Below are 25,474 nucleotides of genomic sequence, written 5' to 3'. Positions count from 1 at the left end.
ATTAAGGATATATAGTATACATAAAATATATTTGGAATATACTTATAATATATAGTATACATATATATATATATATATATATATATATATATATATATATATATATATATATATATATATATATGTTTAAGTTATACTTATATAGTTATATGTATATTATATGTTTAAGTATAGTATATGTATACTTAAACATATACTATATATTATAAGTATATTCTTAATATACTTTAGTTATTTTTCAAGTATATACACGTATATGCTGTATTGCTGACTTGCTGTTAGCCTGTTAGTCAGTAAATATTTAAACTTTATTTATAAACTTATATAACATATGTAAATATACCTACAATATACTAGTAAATATTATAATATATATATATTATACGAAAAACAAAAAAAAGGGGGTTCTGGACTGTTTGAACCGGAAACCGGTTGCCGGTTCCGGTTTTTTAACCGGAAACCGGTTGCCGGTTCCGGTTTTTTAACCGGAAACCGGTCGGTTCCATAACCGGTTACCGGTCCGGTGCGGTTTGACCCGGTTAACGGGCTTAAATGAGACGCCTCACAAAAATGGGACGCCTCTGTAGTCATTTACCCGATGGAGTAAAAACCCAGAAATATCCTGCTTAAGGAGAGTACTTAACACTAGCACTTGGCATTGGCAAGTTCTCAGTAGCCTCAGCGTGGGAGCTAGTAAGACACAAGAAAAAACAATCAAGTATGGATACGAAAATATGGCAAAAACAAGTATCATTCAAGATTGACATTTATTACATGGAGAGCTTTACATGACAGGCTTCTAAAGCAAGTTAGAGGACTCATCCAGCTCGATAAATGGGAATTGGTATCCTTTCGAATTAGGCAATTGAAAGCAACAGAGATAAACTTTAAGACACCTTGAGCTTAGTGATCTGTACATAGTTACTTGTTTACACGTTTTCCCTCATTTCTAATTACTTAACTAAGTAGAGGTTGGTCCACCCAATCACTCATAGTTGATTAGAGGGTAAGGTAATGTGCCCCCTCTACATTTGTTTTGTTCTTTATGAGTTAACATTAAAGTGGTATATTGAATTTTTTTAAAAAAAAAAAGTTACATTCGCAGTTCAAATTTTAATAGACAACTAACTTCCTGTCAATTCTCAAAATGGTGAAGATTTGTTATGGTTTCTTTTAATTCTGCCATCCAGCCAACCCTTAAGACAAACAAGAAAGTTAGTACTACTTTTTTTCTAAATTGAAAAAATCTAAGTCACCGAATTGAATGAACTGAAGGATATCTTTATACAAACAGCCGGCTATATTTACTATTTATTTTTTATAATATACATAAATGATACGCTCATTATACACGTTTATCCACATATTATACAAAAATTATACTCCACTACATATTATACATCCGCATGCTACTTTTATTTTCAGTGAATGGGTACATGACTATTTAGATTAATTCTTCTTCATTTAACGCATGGACTCATTGAATCCGTTGGACTGGTCTACTTTTAAATCCATATGGAAATATGCTTGGGACAGGGAGAACATAATTGGAGATCCAACTGTTTGGTGGGCTATTAATAATGGATGTAGATTTGCCTAAGCCTCAAATGGCATGTCCATTTAGGTCCTCAGCATATGGCTCCAAAAGAAGCATATCTTTATCTGTTACATCCTTGGATCTTGCTCTTCCACAGATAGATAAAAAATTCAGAAAATCTCCAAACTTCACAAAATCCAACTCAATTATCCAATCAAATCCCTCCACCTAAGCTCCCTTTAAACTCCATTTCCCTACCTTATCCTCTCCCTTCATCAACATTCTTCCACAAATTCTAAAACCATACCTACACTCTACTCTCCACACTCCAATCTCCTCCTTCTTCCTCTCTTTTTCTTGAAAATAACACCATCAAAAAAGAGAGGAAAAAAAATAAAAGAAAACACCATGTCTCTTACAATTCCTACAAACCTTTCAAAACCCATTGCAACATCTAAGTTTAGCTCTCAGTTTAGCACAAAACCAAGAACTTCAACTATAGTATGCTCTTCAAACCAAACCCCTTCTTCTAACTCAACAGAGGAAAGTTCTTCATCATTAAAGGCATTCTCAGCAGCACTTGCTTTGTCTTCTATTCTGTTGTCAGCACCTGTGCTTCCTGCTTCTGCTGACATCTCTGGGCTCACTCCTTGCAAGGATTCAAAGCAGTTTGCTAAGAGGGAGAAGCAATCAATCAAGAAACTTGAGAATTCTCTAAAACTCTATGCACCTGATAGTGCTCCTGCCCTTGCTATTAAGGCCACCGTTGAGAAAACTAAACGCAGGTTTGTCTTTGTTAGCATAAGTTATTTTCTCTCCGTCCTAATTTATATGACATTGTTTGAGTTTCAAATTAGGAAATTTACACTAACATTTTAAAACTTATCTTTTATCATATTGACATGAGAAGGATATGAACTTAGCACTTTTTCCGTCTCAATTTATGCGGCACCGTTTGACTTGACAAAAGGTTTAAGAAAAAATGAAACTTCTCATATATGTGGTCTAAAACAAACCTTAAATTTGTGTAATTATAAATCATTTGATGAAAATGAGAATTTTAAAGTTGAAGTTTATAGAAAGGTGAACAAAGTTAAAAAAAAAAAAAAAAAGAGGGGGGGGGAGGGGGTTGTGGGGTGCTACATAAATTGGGACAAAGGGAGTAATACTTTTTGTTTAATTTTGAATTATTGAATTGTGAATTTTAATATATTGAGATGATCTGATCAAATTTATTTCGAAAATTGCTTGAATTAGCTCTTAGTGAAAATGTCACATAAATTGTGATGGAGGGAGCACTAATTAATTGTTTTTCATGCATAAATCATATTGAATGATAAAATGGTTGTTGCAGGTTTGACAACTATGGGAAACAAGGACTGTTGTGTGGATCAGATGGATTGCCACACTTGATAGTGAGTGGAGACCAAAGGCACTGGGGTGAATTCATCACACCAGGAATCCTCTTCTTGTACATTGCTGGTTGGATTGGATGGGTTGGAAGAAGCTACTTGATTGCAGTAAGAGATGAAAAGAAACCAACAATGAAGGAGATTATCATTGATGTTCCTTTGGCTAACAAGCTTGTCTGGAGAGGTTTCAGCTGGCCAGTTGCTGCTTACAGAGAGTTATTGAATGGAGAACTCATCGACCCTAATGTCTAATTTAATTTTTTTTCTCATGCTGGAGACTCGTGGAATTGTAATTTCACTTGTTTATATTATGAAAGAATGTGAATTTCCTATACTACGTGGTGATTGCTAGGTTGTCTTCACAAATGAAGAAGTAAAATCGTACCAAAACTTCCTCTATGTATTGAATAAAAGTATGCAGACTTCAGCGCAAACTTCTTTTACGATGGAAAAAATAAAAGGGATTCTAGTACAGCTAGTAAGTAGTAACTAGCGTAATCCAAGCTCGGAGGAGGATATAATGCAAGTCGATACGGAACATTAATGTTGAATACATACGTCTCACCGCCATACATAAATTATGTATGAGATGATTACATAATTTTACATGGTTTAGAACAAAGAGAAGTTCTAGTTTTGAGTCTCTCATCATCATTCATTATCAAAAAGAATTGTGATATAGTAGGCTCATAATAAAGAAACCTCAGCTGATAGATTATGTAAATATTAGTTAGAATATTTTGTAGTCTACTATTTTAGGTTAGCATATTTTGTATATTTTGTAATCTCCTATTTTAGGTTAGAATATTTTGTATATAAACCAATTCAAGTAATGAAAGGAAACACGGAAAATATTTCTTACATGGTATCAGATTAGGGTTTCTTTCTTCTTCCTCCTTCTGCTACGCCTTAGTCCCTCTTTCTCCTTCCTCAAGCCGTCGCCCCTTTTCCCGCCATGGCCAACACACCTACTACTCCAGCTAAGCCCTCGTTCCACCCGGCCCTCGCGGTCTCCAATATCAAGAATCACATCTCTGTTACTCTTGAGATGGAGAACTCACAATACGGAACATGGGCCGAGCTTTCAAAATTCATGCTCGTTCTCCCAAGGTTCTTCATCACATCATTCCTCCACCCAAAGGTAAGGAGAAGCCGGCTCCCAAAACTGATGAGGAAGTCGAATTATGGATGACCATTGACGCCACCGTGCTTCAATGGATATATTCGACAATTTCGAATGATCTGTTGAACGCCGTCATCGAACCAGACGCTACTGCCATGGACGCTTGGGTTCGCTTACGTGATATATTCCAAGATCATCAAACTTCTCGTGCGGTGACTCTCGAACAAGAATTCACGACGACTCGTATGGAGGATTTTCCCAATGCCTCCGCCTATTGTCAATGTCTCAAGAGCCTTGCAGATTAACTGAAAAACGTCAGGGCTCCCGTGACGAATAACCGCCTTGTCCTTCAACTGGTATCGGGTCTCACTGAAGCGTACAAAGGGGTTGGGACACAAATTCACCATGCAAAGCCGCTCCCCCCATTCACAGAGGCTCGGTCTTCCCTTATTTTGGAAGAACGTGAACTCGCGGCAATGGTGTCTCACGGGTCTGGTTCGGCTATGGTAGCCTCGGTCGACGACGCGCCACTGCCCTCGGACAACACAAGCTGACGCCGAAGGAAACCCAAAAATTCCCGCGGCCAAAATTATGGAACTAGCCGTAAGGGAGGCTCTGGCCGCGGCTCAGGTGGCGAAAAATTCACCGGCAGCCGCGGTGGTTCAGCCCGAAGCAGTGGCGGTCAGCAGCCAGCGGGCTCCCCTTCGCAGCAGTGGACTGCCGGCCAGTTTGGTCACTGGCAGTGGGTCCCGCAGCCTCAATGGGCTGCTCCTCCCCCCTACCTGTACCCGATGGCTTCTTGGGCTCTTCCTCCGCCAGTCCCGCCACGACAGCAGGGTATATTGGGCCCTCCTCCAGCCCAACAGCTCTACACGGCAGCAGTGGCCCCTCATGGGTCGTATGTTCCAACCGATATTGAGTCCGCAATGCACACCATGACTTGAACCCACCCAATCAAAATTGGTACATGGATACCGGGGCCACTTCTCATATGACATCCTCGGACGGTAATCTCTCGTCTTATTTTAATTTGAGCAATCAAAATAATGGTATTGTTGTGGGAAATGGTCATTCGATTCCAATTCGTGGTTGTGGTCATACTAGTTTGCCTCCCCCAAACCCCCCATCTATCCTTGCGGAATGTCTTACATGCTCCTATACTCATTAAGAATTTAATTTCAGTAAGGAAGTTTACTACTGATAATTATGTGGCTGTTGAATTTGATCCATATGGGTTTTCTGTGAAGGATTTTCAGACGGGGATGGCACTAATGCTGTGTGATAGTCGGGGAGATCTTTATCCAGTCACCACCATCAAATATCCAACCACCACTCCATCAACCTTTGCGGCGTTGTCCTCTCCTTTTTGGCATGCTCGTTTGGGTCATTCGGGAAATTCTATCTTAGATTGTCTTAGGCTTAATAAAAGCATTGAATGTAATAAATCTAGTCATTCTAGTATTTGTCGTTCTTGAGTTCTTGGTACACACATTAAGTTGCCGTTTGATTCTTCTATTTCCGAAACTTTGATGCCATTTGATATTATTCATAGTGATTTGTGGACCTCTACCGTGTTAAGTTCATTGGGTCATCGATATTATGTTCTTTTTATGGATGATTTTTCGAAGTTTTTATAGACTTTTCCTTTGGCTAAGAAATCCGACATCTATGCGAAATTCTTAGCTTTAAAAACCTACATTCATACACAATTTGAACGTCATATTAAAAATGTCCAATGTGATAATCAACAAACACGTGACAAGACGTGTTGAAGACATAATTAAGTAACCGGAAGTGTACTATCTTTAATTAACAACTTAAATTTTACGACTAAATGTCCACGCAATTGACATACATAGATTTAGAGATGGTTTCGCAGCAAAATAAGACTGGGAGACAAAATCAACATATATAGGGATATCTTTCTTCCAACAAGTTTGGGACAATAGCACAATGTCCCCTTAGAAAATTTTCCTATTACATAGTATTATAGTAGTTTCATATATACACAGTAACAAAGATGATATAATCTTTTCGGCCAAAAGGTCAACACCACTTGAAGGGTTTTGTATGCACTCATGCTAACACACCCCATGAAGGGTTTTGATTTCTTTCTAACACACTCCCAAACAGCAACCTAATCATCACCTTTGCTCTTATAAGAAAAAGATATAGAGGCAAAAGGACACAGCATTTTTAAACTTGAAAAAGACAAAACTCATCTAATATGGCCACATGGGCTCATTGAAGCCATTGGACTGTTCTGCATCCAAATCCATATCGAAATATCCTTTGGGCTGTGAGCCCATAATGGGAGACCCACTATTTGGTGGGCTATTAGTAATGGATGTTGATTGTCTTAGCCTTAATTGGACCACCTCAGCTTGGGTCATGGCTAGTTGGGTTCGTAGCATATCGATCTGTTGTTGAAGAGATGATATTGCCCCAACACATCCATAAACTGGATCTCTAACTCTAGCATTAGCTTCATACACCATGCTACTCACTGCATCTCCCCTCTTGTGCTCTGGCAGTTCCTGCAATTTCCACAATTTGACTTGAAGTTTAATCAACTTAATCCAAATTTCGCTAGAAATGTAAATCATAAACTACATAGTACACACGTTGAACTAGATATATTATGAGAAAAATAATGATGTAGAAGAAAATAATAAAGGATTCTTTGCTGTGACACTGTTATAGACTAATTGAAAGAGATATCGCGTAATTTTCCATTATGGAGACAAATTGTGGAGAGAGTTTGATGTGTCCCAGCTCATCCAGTAACATGTCCAAAACCTTGTTCACACCAGGTCCATAAATTTATCCAAAAAGGTAAAATTTTCATTGGTTGTCTCTTTTTGAGACAGTTTAACAAACTTTGATTTTTGATCTTGAATTGTCCATAGGACAAGCAAAGTCAAAAGTCAAGATCATCCATTTCCAAGGTCACTTGATGTAATTTCCGGACAAAAGAACACTACTTATCAATTACTTATCATTCGTAGCTATAACGTGCTTTGTTATAAAGTTGGATTATAATGGCAGAAACCCAATGGGCTTACTAATTAGATTGGCAGGCTCATTAATGGGCTTGGCTTTTGAGGACCTAAGAGAATATTGACTTCCAAGAGTATGTCATATTGACATCATTTTTGTGTCATAATATTTTCTGAAAATAACTAATGGAGTGTTACTCGAAAAAAGATGAAGAGAAAAAGGAAAAAGAGAAAGAGAAAGAGAAATCACCTTTTTTTTTAAAGGTCAAACCAGAGAAGTCTTTAATTATGGTAAGAGGTGATATGTGACTATCAACATATATTTGTGGTCAAAAGAACATAAGTGTGTTTGTTTTTCTTGAAGTAAGTTGAATCTTTCGGCCTTTAATTGTTAAAATAGCAGACCATTTAACAACCCAAGAAATTTTATGAGAAATGACGACAGGAAAAACTTCACGTGTCCACCTTGATAGTAACAGAATTCATATTTGATGCATAAGTTAGACATATTTCTTCACAATAAATAAATAAATAAAGGGAAAAGGGTCAAAAATATTCCTCTGCTTTGAAAAAAAGATTAAAAATATCCTCTGAACTTATTTTGGATCAAAAATACTCCTTCCGTTATTAAACTTTTCAACCATACCCCTCTTTAAATAAAAATATCCACCCCCCCCCTCCCCCCCCCCCAAATACCCATTTTTTTGACCCGACCCAATAAAGTATTAACCACTAATCAACCAAACGATACTCATATTGGTTGTTTTAACACATTTCTGTATGTGGGTACTTATCAAGATTCGATTTTTTGATGTCAATATGCTAAATAAGCAAATGGGTCACAACCACTATTGGCCACTCAACATAAACAAATAGAAAATGCTTCGCAGCAGAAACAGTTGGAATCGCAACAATTACCAACACATTTAAAGTAATCGACCATAATCAATCTCCTCAAACTCTCTGAGTCCCTCTCCGCATTCCAACGGTGCTGCACTGAACTATAACTACACATTGGTTCCTCCCGTACCTCAATCGACTCCTCCTCAATGCTACTTTCTACCCCCAAACACAACTAATAACGATTCTTTAAGCTACCTCATCACTGCCGGCAACGACACTCCCTTTACTATGGGAACCCTCACTTCTCTCTCTCTCTCTCTCTCCCTCCCTCTCTCTAATGCCGATGAAGGGATGTTTACGTTTGGGTATTGTTTGGTTGATTAGGGTTAATATTTTATTGGGTCAAGTAAAAAAAAAAAGGGTATTTGGGGAGTTTGGATATTTCTATTAAAAGAGAGGTATGTTTGAAAAGTTTAATAACGGGAGGAGTATTTTTCACCTAAAATAAGTTTGAAAGATATTTTTAATTCTTTTTTCCAAAGTAGAGGAATATTTTTTACCCTTTTCCCACAAATAAATTATAGAGAAAGAAAACAGTTAGACAATGGAATTTATGGCTCCAAATATGATCTCCAAAATGTTCCAGCTACCATTATTTTCTTGATTAGATTAAATAATATCTAGGGTTTTATGTGGGACCATAAACATAGACTACTTATAACTTTTTCCAGATTTGACAAATGAAACGGTTTTTCAACTAACAAACGTATATCTTTGTTCCCCCCCTCCAACGACTCCACAACTTGTGCATAATAAAGCTTATGCCGACTAATTAATATGCCGACTAATTACATGATTACAAATAATATCAAAGTGAAATTTTTATAAACCCTTAACCATATATTTTTTTTCTTTTTTCGTAATAAAGCATGAAAATTAGACCACACCGAAGTGGTGAATAAAGTTCAATTCCAGTCTGAGTCACAAATGTGTTCATCAACAAGATCATACTTATTCTTTATAGAAAGTATCTCTTGCTTCTTCTCTTTCTACTGCCAAAATATGGTCTAGAAAAGTGAAACTTGAGAAATAAAAGGTAGTTTTGTTAAATACTACTCCTTCTCTCCCAAACAGATTGTCCTCCTTTCCTTTTTAGTTTGTTCCAAAAAGATTGTTCCCTTTTTATATTTAGAAAATGATTTACAGTCACACAAATATTTAAGGCTTGTTTTGGATCACACATTTCATAAGTCTTCCTTTATTTCTTAAATTTTGTGCAAAGTCAAAAGTGAACAATTTTTTTTGGGATGGAGGAAGTATATATTTTAAGAAAATATATGCATACACAAGAAAATATGACCAAAATAACCTTATAAGGTTCAAATGTTAACTTGAAAAGAAAGAAATCGGTAGTAGTCTATTGGTTTTCTTATGCGAATGTTTGGCACATTTTATCAGTGGAGGGACAGATATGGTTAGAATTGCCACTACTTTTTATACCCGTGGGCTCAACCATGAAGAGTATTTGGCGCACTTTAAGAAAGAGTATATAATTTAGGATAATTAATTAAGCGAATTAGGGTCGACCAACATAGAAACTATATGTACTTGGAGAAAATGAATTAGCATTATTCAGGATTAAAAAAAAAGTTTGATTTTTTATCATGTATATTTGTCTGTTATGCTTATATTTAGATCCTACTTTTTGGATTTTATTGCATGTGGTCATATGTTAACTACATTATCTTTCTATTAGCATGTTCAGACCAAGTGCATGTAACTTCTGTATGCAATATTTAACTAAGCTAGTCTTTAGATCCATCTCATGTTCAATACTACGTACAACACACCAAAAGAAGTTTTTTGTGGCAATATATTCTCCGTTTAGCAGCAACAGTTATTGCCACAAAAACATTTACTAGTAATTGGTTAATGTCATTAAATCCAAGGTCGCTAAAGCCTTTAACGACATTTATTATTAGGGCTAAAGTTTGGTATTGCCGGTAATAATTGATTTTAGAATATAATTAGAGGAAATTAAGTTATTGCCGCAAACTAATTGCCGCTAAAAGCATATTTTGTTGTAGTGGTATTATGCTAAATCGTGTTTAGCCACTATATATCCTTCGGCACCCAAAAAACAAAGGAAAAGAAAGAAAGAAAAAAAAAAAAAAAAGCAGCTCAATGGACAAATCTAGGAGCCAGTGCTCATGTAGCTTCAAAGGAGTGTAATGTAAGAAGCCTACACTAACGCAAGCATCAAAATCACTGATTCCACGGTTAGAACTATAGGCCACACAGAGAAAATCCCATAGACACAAAATAGGGAAGGTGTTGAATTGAAGACGATATATAGTCATCTTGTGCATGAGGAATGTATATATCTAGGCAGTAGGCATAATTAGTGGAGATCAAGATTTTCCATTTTCTTTTGAAAACGATTGCATATTAAAGTTGGAAAATAAAATAAGACATATAGAAAGTGGAGAAAGTTAACCTGTAACATCTTGCTGACATTACTAGCACCAAAAACCTTATGAACATTGGCAAACTTGTGGGGTTCATCAGCAGGGAAATAAGGTGCAAATACACAGTCATGCCCGCATCTTCTTCTCAATAACTTGCAAGCTGCACATGGTGAGCTGCTATTCTTCCCACATTCCTTCATTTTGCTGCCTTTCTTAATAATAATATTAATTATAGTATGCTGTTTGACACTTCTTGAAGGAGAGAGACATAAAAGTAAATTAAAGAACTTAACTAGCTAGGTTAAGGGTTGGTATGTATATATAGGAAGAAAGAAAATTTGGAGAAAAAGAATAGGAATGGAAAAGGGAAGGCAGGTGGGATATAGAAGATGATGGTTTTTTATGCATGCTAAGCGGAACTATGCAAATTCAAGGGATTATTTTATTAGCGTCTGACTTATATACATCAAAACTCAATATATCTTTTACATGTTGTATCAGATAACTTATTATATTTTATGTTATTATTTTATTTATTATGAATAAATTACGTAATATTTTTTAAATGATTAAATAGTGTAAAGTATATTTATATTGTTGGTACAAACTTATTGGAAAGAGGATGCGTGAGGGTCCCAAAGTTGGAAGTCTACAAATTTTGGTCTAACTGATTAAAAGCATTTTCTCCTGATAAGACAACTTTTGGCGCCATCCCTTTCTTTTATTTTTCAAAAATTCTTTTTACATTTCCTCGTCCCAATTTTAAACTTCAAGCTTAGCACATACCTTTCTCACTATTTAAATGGAAAAGTTGAAAAGAAATTTAAGAGTTCTGTGGGGTTGCCCATGTAGCTGCTTACTTTTCTGCTTAAAACAATATTAAGTGTTACTGTACATTATTGTGAGTCAATTGAATAATTTATGCATTGAATTCAAATCCCAAGTTCTTTTCTTTTTAATATTTGGTGCTATTTTCCAGTTTTACTTTCTATTAAGAAGTGGTCGAGAAATTTAATAAACAAAACGAGGAGGCAATATGATCTGTTATATTATTTTTCTTTTTAAGGTTGCTCAGAAAGGGCAAAAAAGAAGGGGGAGAATCCTTTATTTGAGAACTAGATATAAAGGAAAGAAAAAGTAAGGTTTCAGAAGTTCTCCTTTTCTTGTTTGGTTTGCAAAGAGAAAAACAGTAAAGTAACTAATGTAGAACAAAGTAATTGCTAGGTCTACTTCTTTAGTTAAATGAATAGAAAAATAACTTCCTTTCACACCTATTTTTTTTATTATTGTAACAACATACATTAATTCGTCTAATTTAAATTCATGTCACATAATACCAATTAAGCTAGAGAGAAACATTGCTTATTGTTAGAAATTTCTTTATTCTTAGTGTTCGAACTCGAAATTTTTATTAGTGGTGCAAGGATGTCATCCATCCCACCATGCCTCCGATTAGAGGTCGATCTAGAAGGGCAAAAGGGTTTCATTTGACTCCGTTACTGGATAGGTTAATTTTTATATATGTAGGTCTTTTTTTATATATTACAGGAAATATAAAACGTTGAACCTCTAAATTTTGCCTTTGCCGTTAGCCCGTTACCCATTTTGACCACCTATCTTTCTTTTCAGTCCTTTCTTCGGCTAAGTTACTTTCCTTTCTTTCCCGACAAAGTGTGAGTTCAAAAATGAAATTGATGTTTTTCCTTGGAAGAAATATAACTCGAAGTATCATGCCCATTTAGAGGAAGCTTACAAATTAAAGTCAGATAAATACTGCCAAAGACTATAATAATGTACGACGTACTATAATTTTAGTTGACTGATTCCTTTTGCATGCTTCTTGCAACTACAGTACTTGACATGTTTCCTCAATTTGAATTTTTGGAAATAGTAATGGCATCTTTCTTGTCTTTCTCGAATGTAAATGGATGACTTTTATAATTTGGACTCTTTGGTTATAGATCCAATGCACATGTTTAATAAGTATCAAAAGAATCCGCTCCTTTGATTTATGTTTCACGCATCGTTTGTTCTCCATGTGTTATCTACAAACATTCAACCCCACCCATTAACAAAAACTACAAAAGAGATTAAACAGAGCAAATAAAAAGGAACCAAACATGGAAATAAAAGGATATCCCATAAAATTTCAACTCTTACCAAATAATACTGTGATTTGCAAAAAAAATTTAGGATTACAGTTCCATGCCTTGAGAAGACAAATTATCGAAATTTTAGTTTTAAGATACTCTAGGTTCAAAATTTATAAGAACAAATTTGGTTTTAGAAGTACTATTTTTGTTCAAACTCGGTTGGCTTTCCCTTTCGTTTTTATGTTCACATTGATTACTCTTGGGGAAAAAGTTGTGCATGTTTCGCATTGATATTTTACGCGACTAAGTATCTATTCAAAGTTATACCCGATTTTCGCGTATAGGATAGACCAAGTTACTTTACCTGTTCGAAGCTAACGTTTGCGAAATAATAAAGAACATGAAAGTCGGGACACAATATTTTTACATGTAAACGACCCGGCCCACAAAGATGAAAAATCCACAACCTACATCTCTGCAGGATTTTTCCCAAAACTCCACTACAACTGTGAACCTATGATAATTCAAATTACAAACTCTGTAATCTAGGAACTAACTCTAATTCCTATCTCAATAATCTCCCCTATACTATTGAGCCCACTTCATGTTGCCCTCAACTTGAAGCTAAATTTGACAAACATTTATATCTATGACAATTGCTTCTAGGAAAGCTGGTAAGGTACAGCTCGATAAAACAATCCTAATACAAGATTCTAGAATTGAAGACTGTAACACATAACTGTAACACCTCGTGCATTCGGGCTAAGATTTGACTCATAAGACGGGGGTATAATGAACCCAATTTGAGTAGTGTATAAATGGTGTTTGAAACCCAATCAAGACATGAGAAGAGTCCTTGAGCAAAGGAAAGTCGGAAGCTACCCTACGGAGCGTGTTTTCAAGTGAGTTTGCACCATGTCTCAATTAAAATGAGTATACCGAAAAATCTGTAAGGAATGTGGGAAAATTTCCTTCTTGAAAGTTGTAGATCTTTGAAATATCTTTCCAACGGTATATTATGGAGGTCAAACAGACATCTGTACAAAAAGTTATGCCCATTTTACTAAAACAGTATTCTGCCGATTTACGGTGGAATATACGGACCGTGAAAATTATACAGGCCGTATATTTAGATCGTAAAATTGGTCCAGAAAGCCCAAATCACTGTAATTGATTTACGGTGGGATATACGGTCCGTAAAAATTTTATGGGCCGTAAAATAGGGCGCAAAATGGGTCCGACAGCAATTTAAAAACTTCGTTTTAAGGCTTTTTCACTTCATTCTTCACACCCCCAAGCCCTAGAACGACCTTCTATTCTCTCCCATCATCAAGAACACTAAGGTAAGCCTTTTCTAATCATTCCAAGTCAATTCTAATATATATCCTTGTAATCTAAACAAGAATCATCATTCCTAACCTAGGGTTTTCAAGAAAACTCATCTCAAGGTTCAAGATTCAAGATTTTGGAAATCTTCTTCAAAGTTAAAGTCTTTAATTCAAGTTTGGAGCATTACCATGTATGTAGAGTTGCTATCTACGTGTGGGAACATCATTGTTCTTCCCCACGCCTCTTAATCCATAAAGTATGAATCCTTATGAAAAACTAGGGTTTCTATACCATGCTCATGATAACCCTAGGTCCATGTCCATGATTATATGTCCATGATTATATTATCTATGAATTGTTATAATTCCATCTTTGAGTTCTTAATATTTCTTTATGATTATTAAGAATCTGTCTGTAATCTATGAAAAACCCATATATCTCATTCCATGGGTTCATGCATGCTATTTTATGATATATTATGCTATTTCAAGAAAATACTATACATGTTTTACAAGTTCATGCAAACAAGCTATAATTCATGATATCCATGTACAAGCAAGTTATATTCATGAAAACCATGGGCAGCAAGTGCCACTTATTTTACATGTTCATGTTTTTGGGAGTTGCTTTAATTACCGAGGAGGGCTTCAGATAGCCTGAAACTACGTAGCCACCGTAGGATGAGGATCGCTCCACCCATGTCCCGGATGATCTCTCATAATGATTGGATCCTTTCATATTTTATTGAATCTCATGTTTCCTGGCAAGGACTGAGTGTTCTGCTGGCGGGACGCAAGTACCAGACCATAGATCGGTTATAAGTTTTTTCTCTCCCTACTTATGATATTTTTACCATGTTATATATATATATATATATATATATATATATATATATATATATATATATATATATATATATATATATGTATTCATGTTCATGACCAAGTTTCAATTCCTATCATTATTATTTCATGTCCCATTTTATTTCTTTCAGTTGCTTTACATACCAGTACATTCAATGTGCTGACGTCCCCTTTTATTGCTCGGGGGCCTGCATTTCACGATGCAGGTACGGATTTACAAGACGACGCCTCTTCTTACTAGGATCTGCACGTACCAGCTTATTGGTGAGCCCCATCTCATTCGGAGTTTAGACATTGTCTTTCTTTATTTAGTTTTGCATCTAAAGGTATGCTGGGGGCCTTGTCCCAACAAGTATGTTACGTGTTTCAGACTCATGTTAGAGGTTTCATAGATAAGACAAGTGTCATGTTAGACTTCCAAAGTTGGTTAGCCGGTCTGGCTCATTTATGATATTGTCCGCATTTATGACTTAACCAAGTACTTATGTTTAATATTATAACTTACTATGTTTTATAAAAGTTCATCATGCACTTCACGTTATATTTCCGCTCATGTATGCCCCATGATGATTTAGCAAGCCATGTGGTTCGCTCGGTCACATGCAGTCAGGCACCGAGTGTCGTGTTATGCCCAGGCCATGGTTTAGGGCGTGACAAAGCTTGGTATCAGAGCCTAGGTTCAAGTGTCTTTAGGGAGTCTATGAAACTGTGTCCAGTGAGGTCACTTTTATATGTGTGAGGGCCCCATACATATAAATAGTTGACCACCAAGACATTCAGGATTGTCTCACTTCTTTCATACTCTAGATCGTGCAGTTAGAGCAGTGCTTCAGGAATCCTTCTAACTCGTGCGAATTTCATATTTCAGAAAATGCCTGCAAAAAGGAAGTACACCAGAAAAGCCACAGCCACCAGCCAGGGGGTTACTGCAGAGGCGACTCGCGAAGAGACTGTTCCGACTCAGACAGCAGCCCCCACTGCTCCTACAGCTACACCTCCTAACACTTCGGACATGGATGTTAGAGGATCCATCCAGCTGCTTACTCAGATCGTTGCCAACCAGGCGCAGCGACAAGAATCAGCCCCTAGCTTAGGTGCTAGCGGTGGGTCAAACAGTTCAAGAACTCAGGAGTTCTTGCGGATGAAACCTCCAACTTTCACAGGGACTAAGGCTGAGGATGATCCGCAAAACTATATTGGTGGCCTACAGAAAGTGTTTCATATTATGCATGTCACTGAGACTGAGGCAGCAGAGTTTGGTGCTTTTCAACTGCAGGATGTTACTCATATTTGGTATGAGACATGGGAACAATCTCGAGGGGAGGATGCATCTTCTGCTACTTGGGACGAGTTCGTTGACGCTTTCCTTGGCCACTTCATGCCTATCTAGGTTCGGGAAGCAAAGGCTATGGAATTTGAGAGGTTGAGGCAAGGTAGCTTGACCGTTCAAGAGTGCTATCTCAAATTTATTTCGTTGTCCAGATATGCTCCTCACATGGTTCCCGACATGAGGGCAACGGTTAGAGGATTTGTACTGGGGTTGAAACCCAAATTGTATAGAGATGCCAAGACTGCTGCTTAGAATGATAAGATGACTATCTCTAATATCTTGGCGTTTGCACAAGGTAATGAAGCTGAACTGAAGGAAGAGGAAGCTCTGCAGAAACAAAAGGATAAAGAATTCAACAAGAGGGCTAAATCTTCAGGTAACTTTAGTCAGGGAGGAGGTAGGCAGTTCTTTAAGAATAGGTCAGCAGGACCCGCTCCATCTACAGCTAGTACCCCAGTCCCTAATTTCAGAAATGACAAGAAGCAGAACTTTAGACCATCGAGTTCTTATTCTCAGGCTAGTGTGGGTTAGTCAGCCTATGCTATTCCAGCTTGTAACAAGTGTAGCAAGAGACACTTAGGTGAGTGTCGTATGGGTACAAATGCGTGCTATGGTTGCGGCCAGAAGGACCACATTCAGAAGGACAGTCCATCAGCAAGACAGGGTACTGGAGGTAATGTGACGCAGTCCATAAATTCAACAGCTCCTCGTTACAATCAGGCCCAGCAGGGGCGTGGCACGATAAGGTCCGGCAATACAGGCGGTGGTCAAAACCGTTTGTATGCATTGACAGGTCGTCAGGATACAGAGGCTAGAGCAGATGTTGTCACAGGTACACTCACAGTTTTCACTTTTGAAGTATATGCCCTTATTGACCCAGGATCCACCTTATCTTATGTAACCCCTTTTGTTGCTAAAAAGTTTGGTATTGAACCTGAAAATTTGTATGAACCCTTTGAGGTGTCCACCTTAGTTGGGGAGTCAGTCATAGCTAGGCGTATTGATAAGGGTTGCCCAGTTTTAGTCTATCACCGCAGAACCATAGCTGATTTAGCGGAATTAGAAATAGTAGACTTCGATGTGATCATGGGTATAAACTGGTTAGCTTCATGTTATGCCACAGTATGTTGTAGAACTAAAGTGGTAACATTCGAGTTTCCTAATTAGCCAGTCATAGAATGGGAAGGTAATTCAGTAGTACCCAGGGGTAGATTTGTTTCTTATCTAAAAGCCAGAAAAGTTATTTCCAAAGGTTACATCTACCACCTAGTTCGAGTCAAGGATTCAAATGCACAGACTTCAACTCTCCAGTCCGTCCCAGTTGTAAATGAATTTTCAGAGGTCTTTCCCGAAGATCTTCCAAGAGTCCCTCATGACAGGGAGATTGAATTTGGAATTGATCTACTTCTCGATACTCAGCCGATATTTATTCCACCATACAGAATGGCTCCAGTAGAGTTAAAAGAGTTAAAAGCCCAGCTGAAGGATCTTCTTGACAAGGGGTTTATTAGGCCCAGTGTTTGGCCTTGGGGTGCGCCAGTCTTATTTGTCCGAAAGAAGGATGGTTCCTTACGCATGTGTATAGACTACCGTCAGTTGAACAAGGTCACCATTAAGAACAGGTACCCTCTTCCTAGAATAGATGACTTATTTGACCAACTGCAGGGCGCCAAATGTTATTCCAAGATTGACCTCAGATCAGGCTATCATCAGTTAAAGGTTAAGGAAGTTGATATTCCGAAGACCGCTTTCAGAACCCGTTATGGCCATTTTGAATTTCTTGTTATGTCATTTGGATTGACAAATGCACCAGCTGCTTTCATGGATCTTATGAACAGGGTCTTCAAGCCTTATCTCTACTTATTCGTCATTGTCTTCATTGATGATATTTTGGTGTATTCTCATAATGAGGCTGATCATGCAGAACATCTCAAAATAGTGTTGCAGAATCTTAAATATCGCGAACCTTTTTCAAAGCTCTCAAAGTGTGAGTTTTGGCTTAAATCAGTGGCGTTCTTAGGCCATGCGATCTCAGGTGAAGGTGTTAAAGTTGATTCTCAGAAGATTGATGTCGTAAGGAGTTGGCCCAGACCCACCTCAGTTTCTGATATAAGAAGTTTCTTGGGTCTGGCAGGATATTATCGACGCTTCGTAGAAGGATTTTCTTCTATCTCTGCTCCGTTGACTAAGTTGACTCAGAAGAAGGTTAAGTTCCAATGGTCAGATGCTTGTGAGCGAAGCTTTGAAGAGTTGAAGAAGAGATTGACTTCTGCTCCAGTGTTGACGCTACCAGAAGGAACCGAAAGGTTCGTGATTTATTTTGATGCTTCGGGAGTTGGTCCCCGATGTGTCTTAATGCAGCATGGTAAGGTTGTAGCTTATGCATCTCGTCAGCTCAAGGTTCACGAAAAGAATTATCCGACTCATGACCTAGAGTTGGCAGCTGTAGTTTTTGCACTTAAGATATGGCGTCATTATTTGTATGGAGTGCATGTTGATATTTTCACAGATCATAAAAGCCTGCAGTATATCTTCAAGCAAAGGGAGTTGAATCTTAGGCAGAGGAGATGGCTCGAATTGGTTAAGGATTATGATGTGGATATTCTCTATCATCCGGGGAAAGCGAATGTTTTAGCCGATGCTCTTAGTCGGCGCTCCATAGGGATTTTAGTCCACGTTGATGCAGATAAGAGAATTATGACCTAGGAAGTTCACCGTTTGGCTAGTCTTGGAGTTTGACTTTTAGACTCCGAGGATGGCGGCGTAGTTGTTCAGAATAGAGCCCTTTCCTCCTTAGTGGTTGAAGTCAAAGAGAAACAGTTTAGTGATCCCTACTTGTTGCAGCTGAGAGAGGGGATTCACAACCATAAGACGACGGCTTTTGAACAAGGGGGAGATTATGGTACCTTGAGGTACTGAGGTAGATTATGTGTTCCAGATATAGATGGGCTCAGAGAGCGAATCATGTCAGAAGCTCACAACTCCAGGTATTCCATTCACCCAGGTTCCACTAAGATGTACCATGATCTTACGGAGATTTATTGGTAGAATGATATGAAGAGGAATGTAGCAGATTTTGTAGCTAAGTGTCCGAATTGTCAGCAAGTGAAAGCCGAACACCAGAGGCCTGGTGGCTTAGCTCAGAATATTGATATTCCTATATGGATGGGAAATGATCAATATGGACTGTGTATCAGGTCTACCTCGTTCATCTAGGAGGCATGACTCTATTTGGGTGATCGTTGACCGGCTTACTAAGTCGGCACACTTTTTGCCAGTCAAGACCACAGATTCAGTAGAAGATTATGCCAAGCTGTATGTTAATGAAATTATCAAATTGCATGGGACACCAGTGCCCATTATTTCAGATCGTGGTGCTCAGTTTACAGCGAACTTCTAGAAATCCTTTCAGAAAGGATTGGGCACCAAGGTGAACCTCAGCACAGTTTTTCATCCACAGACAGATGGCCAGGCAGAGTGTACTATTCAGACCCTGGAAGACATGCTAAGAGCATGCATCTTGGATTTCAAAGTTAATTGGGATGATCACTTACCTCTCATTGAGTTTTCTTATAATAACAGTTATCATACTAGCATTGGGATGGCACCTTTTGAAGCTCTGTATGGGCGAAGGTGTAGATCACCAATTGGTTGGTTCGAAGTTGGTGAAGCAGAGTTGTTCAGACCAGATTGTCACACCCCATTTTTACCCGGAGGTTAAAGTAGAGGTACGACATATTGGAGATTCCTGTTTTTTGTTGTTTATTTTAGGAGTCGCCACCTAATTATTTATGGTGAATTAGGACACCTAAAGTTTATTAAAGTAGTTATCTAAAGTTGATTGTGTTTAAGGTCTGCGAAACTTAAGATTCTAGGTAAGGGTTCAGTTAGTCTAAAGGGAAGGTATTAGGCACCCTTTAAGACCCATTAACAATGGTTAACCGACCGGACTTAAAATTAATTAGGCTAAATGTAAATATAGCATTATAGAAAAAGGAAAGTAATTTTGTAAGTATGGCTAAAATTATAGGTAAATATGTAAGAATGCTATTTAAAATAGAACTTGTAAAATAATAATAATAATAATTTGTATAAAAGAGTATTTTTAATGTTGTTTTTGAAATACGACTTATAAATGTTGTTAAGGTTTTAAGACGAAAGTATAATAGCGTTGTTTAAAATAATACTTGTAGAAAATAGCAATTGCATAAAAGAGTTTAGTTAAAAATAAACTAAAAGAAAGCGTGACATGTAATGTTTATATGTGGAGGAAATGACTAAAATTCAAAAGAGTTATTTAGTAAAGTTTTAAAAGTTGTTCTAGATAAATATGTATTTCAATGTGTATTTCTGAGTGTTGAAAAAAAGAACTAAAGTGAAAAGGTTGTTTTGTTGAATTAGTTTGCTTTTTATTTCTTAGAATAAGCTAGCATTAGTGTAAGATTTGTGACGTTTTAAACTTCTAAAATAGTAAGCATAAATTACGTTTCTTTTAGCTAAAATATATAGTCCTGCTATCTTGAAAATCAACTATTCTAAAAGATAAACATTATAGATACTATAAATAACTTTTGACGTAAACTAAAGAGGCTAATTGTTAGTTTCTCTTTGAATTAACTACCCATTACTAACCACATTAATTCCCCATAATTCGTCTAAACTAAGAGATAAAAAAAATAAGATAAGTCAAATCACAATACACAACAAGTAAATAAACAGGGTAGAGAAGAAAACAAAATCGAATAGATTGGCCCATTTCCGGGATTGCTGCTGCGTTACTGTTCACGTCATTGGGCTTAAGCCAGATTTTATTTCCTTTTTGGCGGTGGACTGGCTGCCATTATATGGGCTGATTCGAGAGAAGTTGTGTTGGGCTTTTAGCCCGACGCCAGGTGCAGAAAGAGATGACGAGTCGCTTGGACTCGTATGCGATGATCATGCATAAAAACGGAAGAAAACAATTAGTATACGATCAATAAATAAGATTAAATATGTAAAATATAACTCAAAACAAATTAGTAGAGTATGTATATACCGTGGATATTTGGTATATCTTATGTATATATATTTATACATACGTGACTGCCTAACCATTTAGATGGAAAGAGCTTAGGGACGAAATATGCTATAGAAATTAAAAGAAGTAAATTCTAACAATGTTCTTTTTGACATAGTATGACAGTTATTTAAACTTTGCATAGAGTGTAGGCAAGTTCAAGAAATAAGCAAGCTCATGATTAACAGCAAGCAAGCAGTATTATCTATAAAAAATGGGACATGAATATCATGCTTGGACTTAGACACTTAGCGGGCCACAGTGGAGCTAAAAAAAAACAAGTGACAAACAAGAAGCAAACTCAGAAATTACGGCTATGATAAGTTCAAGACAAGGGCGCCCTATCAAGACTTAAGTCTTGGCGGCAAACAAGCTCCCAGGTAGGTTCACACTAAACGGTCAAGCCTCAGTTTGCAACTACACAGCCAAAATCAGTAGTTGGCTGCCCAAGAGTGCTATAAAAAATGTAACATTTTCAGCACTCAAAAATATAATACCATTCTAACAAATATACAGCAATTCAGGAAGGATAAGTAGCAACCAATAGCAACAACCAGTGTAGCAAGCAACGCAACAAAATAGCACAGGATTTGTCCCCCATTTGGTTTGACATTTATTCAAGATATCCTTTGTGACAGCAGCCGTATGATCAGATAACAGCAACAAATAACAATAATAACTCATGGCAGAGCAGTAACTATGTAGATGGTCCATGAGAGTGGAAATACTCAAACGAGTGTAGTATCAATTTCCTTTGAAAACAATAGGGTGGCAGCAAAACCAAGTAACAGAAGAAGTAAAAACAGTCTTAGTTTCTAGAATAAACAACTTATATATATAATATATCAGGGGTACTCTCATGTATACATCATAATGTATACATGATATTTCCTATTTATGCAATAAACAACTGTCAGTTTTCATAGCCATAACCAATTTCAACCCAAAATAAGACAAATAGAGATAGACCCTTTTAAAATTATGTATAATACACTACATACCCATGGTAACAGGAGACAATATATGGGTTCAAACCATAATGTTTGGGATTAAGGCAATTTACAGATTCAACTAGCTAAGACCAAAGCCAATAATACAGAACAAACTTGCTTCAGACTTTCCTAAGGTTCTATGCAGCATATCAGTGATAAGATTTGAATGATATTGACTATAGGCAGAATCAACTCCTTTTCATATCTCAAATGATACACATATAGGTCAGAGTAATTAAATCCTCTCCGCTAAAGTTGAAAGTATAAAAAAGGAAACAGGGCAGATTTGGAGCTTGTTTCCATTCGACAATAAGACCCAATTCAAGGTCAGATTTGGGGTATGACAGCTTGTTTCCTTACGCATGTGTATAGACTACCGTCAGTTGAACAAGGTCACCATTAAGAACAGGTACCCTCTTCCTAGAATAGATGACTTATTTGACCAACTGCAGGGCGCCAAATGTTATTCCAAGATTGACCTCAGATCAGGCTATCATCAGTTAAAGGTTAAGGAAGTTGATATTCCGAAGACCGCTTTCAGAACCCGTTATGGCCATTTTGAATTTCTTGTTATGTCATTTGGATTGACAAATGCACCAGCTGCTTTCATGGATCTTATGAACAGGGTCTTCAAGCCTTATCTCTACTTATTCGTCATTGTCTTCATTGATGATATTTTGGTGTATTCTCATAATGAGGCTGATCATGCAGAACATCTCAAAATAGTGTTGCAGAATCTTAAATATCGCGAACCTTTTTCAAAGCTCTCAAAGTGTGAGTTTTGGCTTAAATCAGTGGCGTTCTTAGGCCATGCGATCTCAGGTGAAGGTGTTAAAGTTGATTCTCAGAAGATTGATGTCGTAAGGAGTTGGCCCAGACCCACCTCAGTTTCTGATATAAGAAGTTTCTTGGGTCTGGCAGGATATTATCGACGCTTCGTAGAAGGATTTTCTTCTATCTCTGCTCCGTTGACTAAGTTGACTCAGAAGAAGGTTAAGTTCCAATGGTCAGATGCTTGTGAGCGAAGCTTTGAAGAGTTGAAGAAGAGATTGACTTCTGCTCCAGTGTTGACGCTACCAGAAGGAACCGAAAGGTTCGTGATTTATTTTGATGCTTCGGGAGTTGGTCCCCGATGTGTCTTAATGCAGCATGGTAAGGTTGTAGCTTATGCATCTCGTCAGCTCAAGGTTCACGAAAAGAATTATCCGACTCATGACCTAGAGTTGGCAGCTGTAGTTTTTGCACTTAAGATATGGCGTCATTATTTGTATGGAGTGCATGTTGATATTTTCACAGATCATAAAAGCCTGCAGTATATCTTCAAGCAAAGGGAGTTGAATCTTAGGCAGAGGAGATGGCTCGAATTGGTTAAGGATTATGATGTGGATATTCTCTATCATCCGGGGAAAGCGAATGTTTTAGCCGATGCTCTTAGTCGGCGCTCCATAGGGATTTTAGTCCACGTTGATGCAGATAAGAGAATTATGACCTAGGAAGTTCACCGTTTGGCTAGTCTTGGAGTTTGACTTTTAGACTCCGAGGATGGCGGCGTAGTTGTTCAGAATAGAGCCCTTTCCTCCTTAGTGGTTGAAGTCAAAGAGAAACAGTTTAGTGATCCCTACTTGTTGCAGCTGAGAGAGGGGATTCACAACCATAAGACGACGGCTTTTGAACAAGGGGGAGATTATGGTACCTTGAGGTACTGAGGTAGATTATGTGTTCCAGATATAGATGGGCTCAGAGAGCGAATCATGTCAGAAGCTCACAACTCCAGGTATTCCATTCACCCAGGTTCCACTAAGATGTACCATGATCTTACGGAGATTTATTGGTAGAATGATATGAAGAGGAATGTAGCAGATTTTGTAGCTAAGTGTCCGAATTGTCAGCAAGTGAAAGCCGAACACCAGAGGCCTGGTGGCTTAGCTCAGAATATTGATATTCCTATATGGATGGGAAATGATCAATATGGACTGTGTATCAGGTCTACCTCGTTCATCTAGGAGGCATGACTCTATTTGGGTGATCGTTGACCGGCTTACTAAGTCGGCACACTTTTTGCCAGTCAAGACCACAGATTCAGTAGAAGATTATGCCAAGCTGTATGTTAATGAAATTATCAAATTGCATGGGACACCAGTGCCCATTATTTCAGATCGTGGTGCTCAGTTTACAGCGAACTTCTAGAAATCCTTTCAGAAAGGATTGGGCACCAAGGTGAACCTCAGCACAGTTTTTCATCCACAGACAGATGGCCAGGCAGAGTGTACTATTCAGACCCTGGAAGACATGCTAAGAGCATGCATCTTGGATTTCAAAGTTAATTGGGATGATCACTTACCTCTCATTGAGTTTTCTTATAATAACAGTTATCATACTAGCATTGGGATGGCACCGTTTGAAGCTCTGTATGGGCGAAGGTGTAGATCACCAATTGGTTGGTTCGAAGTTGGTGAAGCAGAGTTGTTCAGACCAGATTTAGTTTATCAGGCTATGGAGAAAGTCAAGTTAATACAGGAGCATTTGAAAATGGCTCAGAGTCGCCAGAAGTCTTACACAGATGTGAGGCGAAGGGACTTAGAATTTTCAGTTGATGATTGGGTGTTACTTAAAGTCTCACCCATGAAGGGTGTTATGAGATTTGGCAAGAAAGGGAAGCTCAATCCTAGATATATTGGACCTTACAGAATTCTGCGGAAGGTCGGCCTAGTAGCTTATGAACTTAAGTTGCCTTAAGATTTGGCCGCTGTACATCCCGTGTTTCATGTGTCCATGTTGAGAAAGTGTGTAGGAGACCCATCGTTGCCTATTCTTGCTGATACTATAACAGTTAAGGATGGCCTCACCTATGAGGAGATCCCCGTAGCCATTCTTGATCGCCAAGTTCGCAAGTTTAGAACTAAGGAAGTAGCCTCAGTAAAGGTCTTATGGAGGAGCCAGAAAGTTGAAGAGGCTACATGGGAAGCTGAAGAAGACATGAAATCCAGACATCCTCACTTGTTTGAAGAGAAAGCAGATAGACTTCAAGGTAAATACCTTTAGTATTCATGTCATGTCCCTTATGTATTCGTGCCTCACGTTTCACCTTCAAGTTCATGTATTCTCTATTCATGTCTCATGTTTTAGCACTCATGTTTTCATGAAACTATGTCATGTCAAGTTTTCCATTGTTCCATTTCATGTTTCCTCACGTTCATATATTCAAGTTATGTCCAACCACATTCTTAACCATGACCCATCATTCGAGGACGAATGATCCCAAGGGAGAGATATTGTAACACCTCGTGCATTCGGGCTAAGATTTGACTCATAAGACGGGGGTATAATGAACCCAATTTGAGTAGTGTATAAATGGTATTTGAAACCCAATCAAGACATGAGAAGAGTCCTTGAGCAAAGGAAAGTCGGAAGCTACCCTACGGAGCGTGT

General features: G+C 37.7%; 3 protein-coding genes across 3 annotated transcripts; 2 read left to right on the top strand and 1 right to left on the bottom strand.

Moving 5' to 3' along the window:
* Positions 1-1,846: 1,846 nt before the first annotated feature.
* On the top strand, positions 1,847-3,283 carry LOC132622524 (photosystem I reaction center subunit III, chloroplastic-like). Its single transcript, XM_060337130.1, has 2 exons — positions 1,847-2,322; positions 2,892-3,283. Exons 1-2 carry the CDS (start codon positions 1,946-1,948, stop codon positions 3,199-3,201), a joined length of 687 nt encoding a protein of 228 aa, XP_060193113.1. The 5' UTR covers positions 1,847-1,945; the 3' UTR covers positions 3,202-3,283.
* A 737-nt stretch (positions 3,284-4,020) lies between these two features.
* LOC132624464 (uncharacterized) lies at positions 4,021-4,377 on the top strand. The gene has a single exon (XM_060339241.1). The coding sequence runs from the start codon at positions 4,021-4,023 to the stop codon at positions 4,375-4,377; it is 357 nt and encodes a 118-aa protein (XP_060195224.1).
* Positions 4,378-6,244: 1,867 nt separating this feature from the next.
* LOC132624827 (LOB domain-containing protein 4-like) lies at positions 6,245-10,796 on the bottom strand. The gene is made up of 2 exons (XM_060339551.1): positions 10,412-10,796; positions 6,245-6,609 (listed from the first exon to the last, which is right to left on the bottom strand). The coding sequence occupies exons 1-2, from the start codon at positions 10,580-10,582 to the stop codon at positions 6,295-6,297; spliced, it is 486 nt and encodes a 161-aa protein (XP_060195534.1). The 5' UTR covers positions 10,583-10,796; the 3' UTR covers positions 6,245-6,294.
* Between the last annotated feature and the right edge of the window lie 14,678 nt (positions 10,797-25,474).

This window comes from Lycium barbarum, chromosome 12 (genome assembly GCF_019175385.1).
Source record: "Lycium barbarum isolate Lr01 chromosome 12, ASM1917538v2, whole genome shotgun sequence".
Lineage (NCBI taxonomy): Eukaryota > Viridiplantae > Streptophyta > Magnoliopsida > Solanales > Solanaceae > Lycium > Lycium barbarum.
This window is presented reverse-complemented; position numbering and strand designations above follow the sequence as displayed.

Coding starts and splice junctions, on each gene's coding strand:
- LOC132624827 (XM_060339551.1), bottom strand. CDS start 10,582: ATGAAGGAATGTGGGAAGAATAGCAGCTCACCATGTGCAGCTTGCAAG. Junction 6,610..10,411: donor ATGTCAGCAAGATGTTACAG/GTTAACTTTCTC, acceptor TGGAAATTGCAG/GAACTGCCAGAGCACAAGAG.
- LOC132624464 (XM_060339241.1), top strand. CDS start 4,021: ATGGGCCGAGCTTTCAAAATTCATGCTCGTTCTCCCAAGGTTCTTCAT.
- LOC132622524 (XM_060337130.1), top strand. CDS start 1,946: ATGTCTCTTACAATTCCTACAAACCTTTCAAAACCCATTGCAACATCT. Junction 2,323..2,891: donor GTTGAGAAAACTAAACGCAG/GTTTGTCTTTGT, acceptor TGGTTGTTGCAG/GTTTGACAACTATGGGAAAC.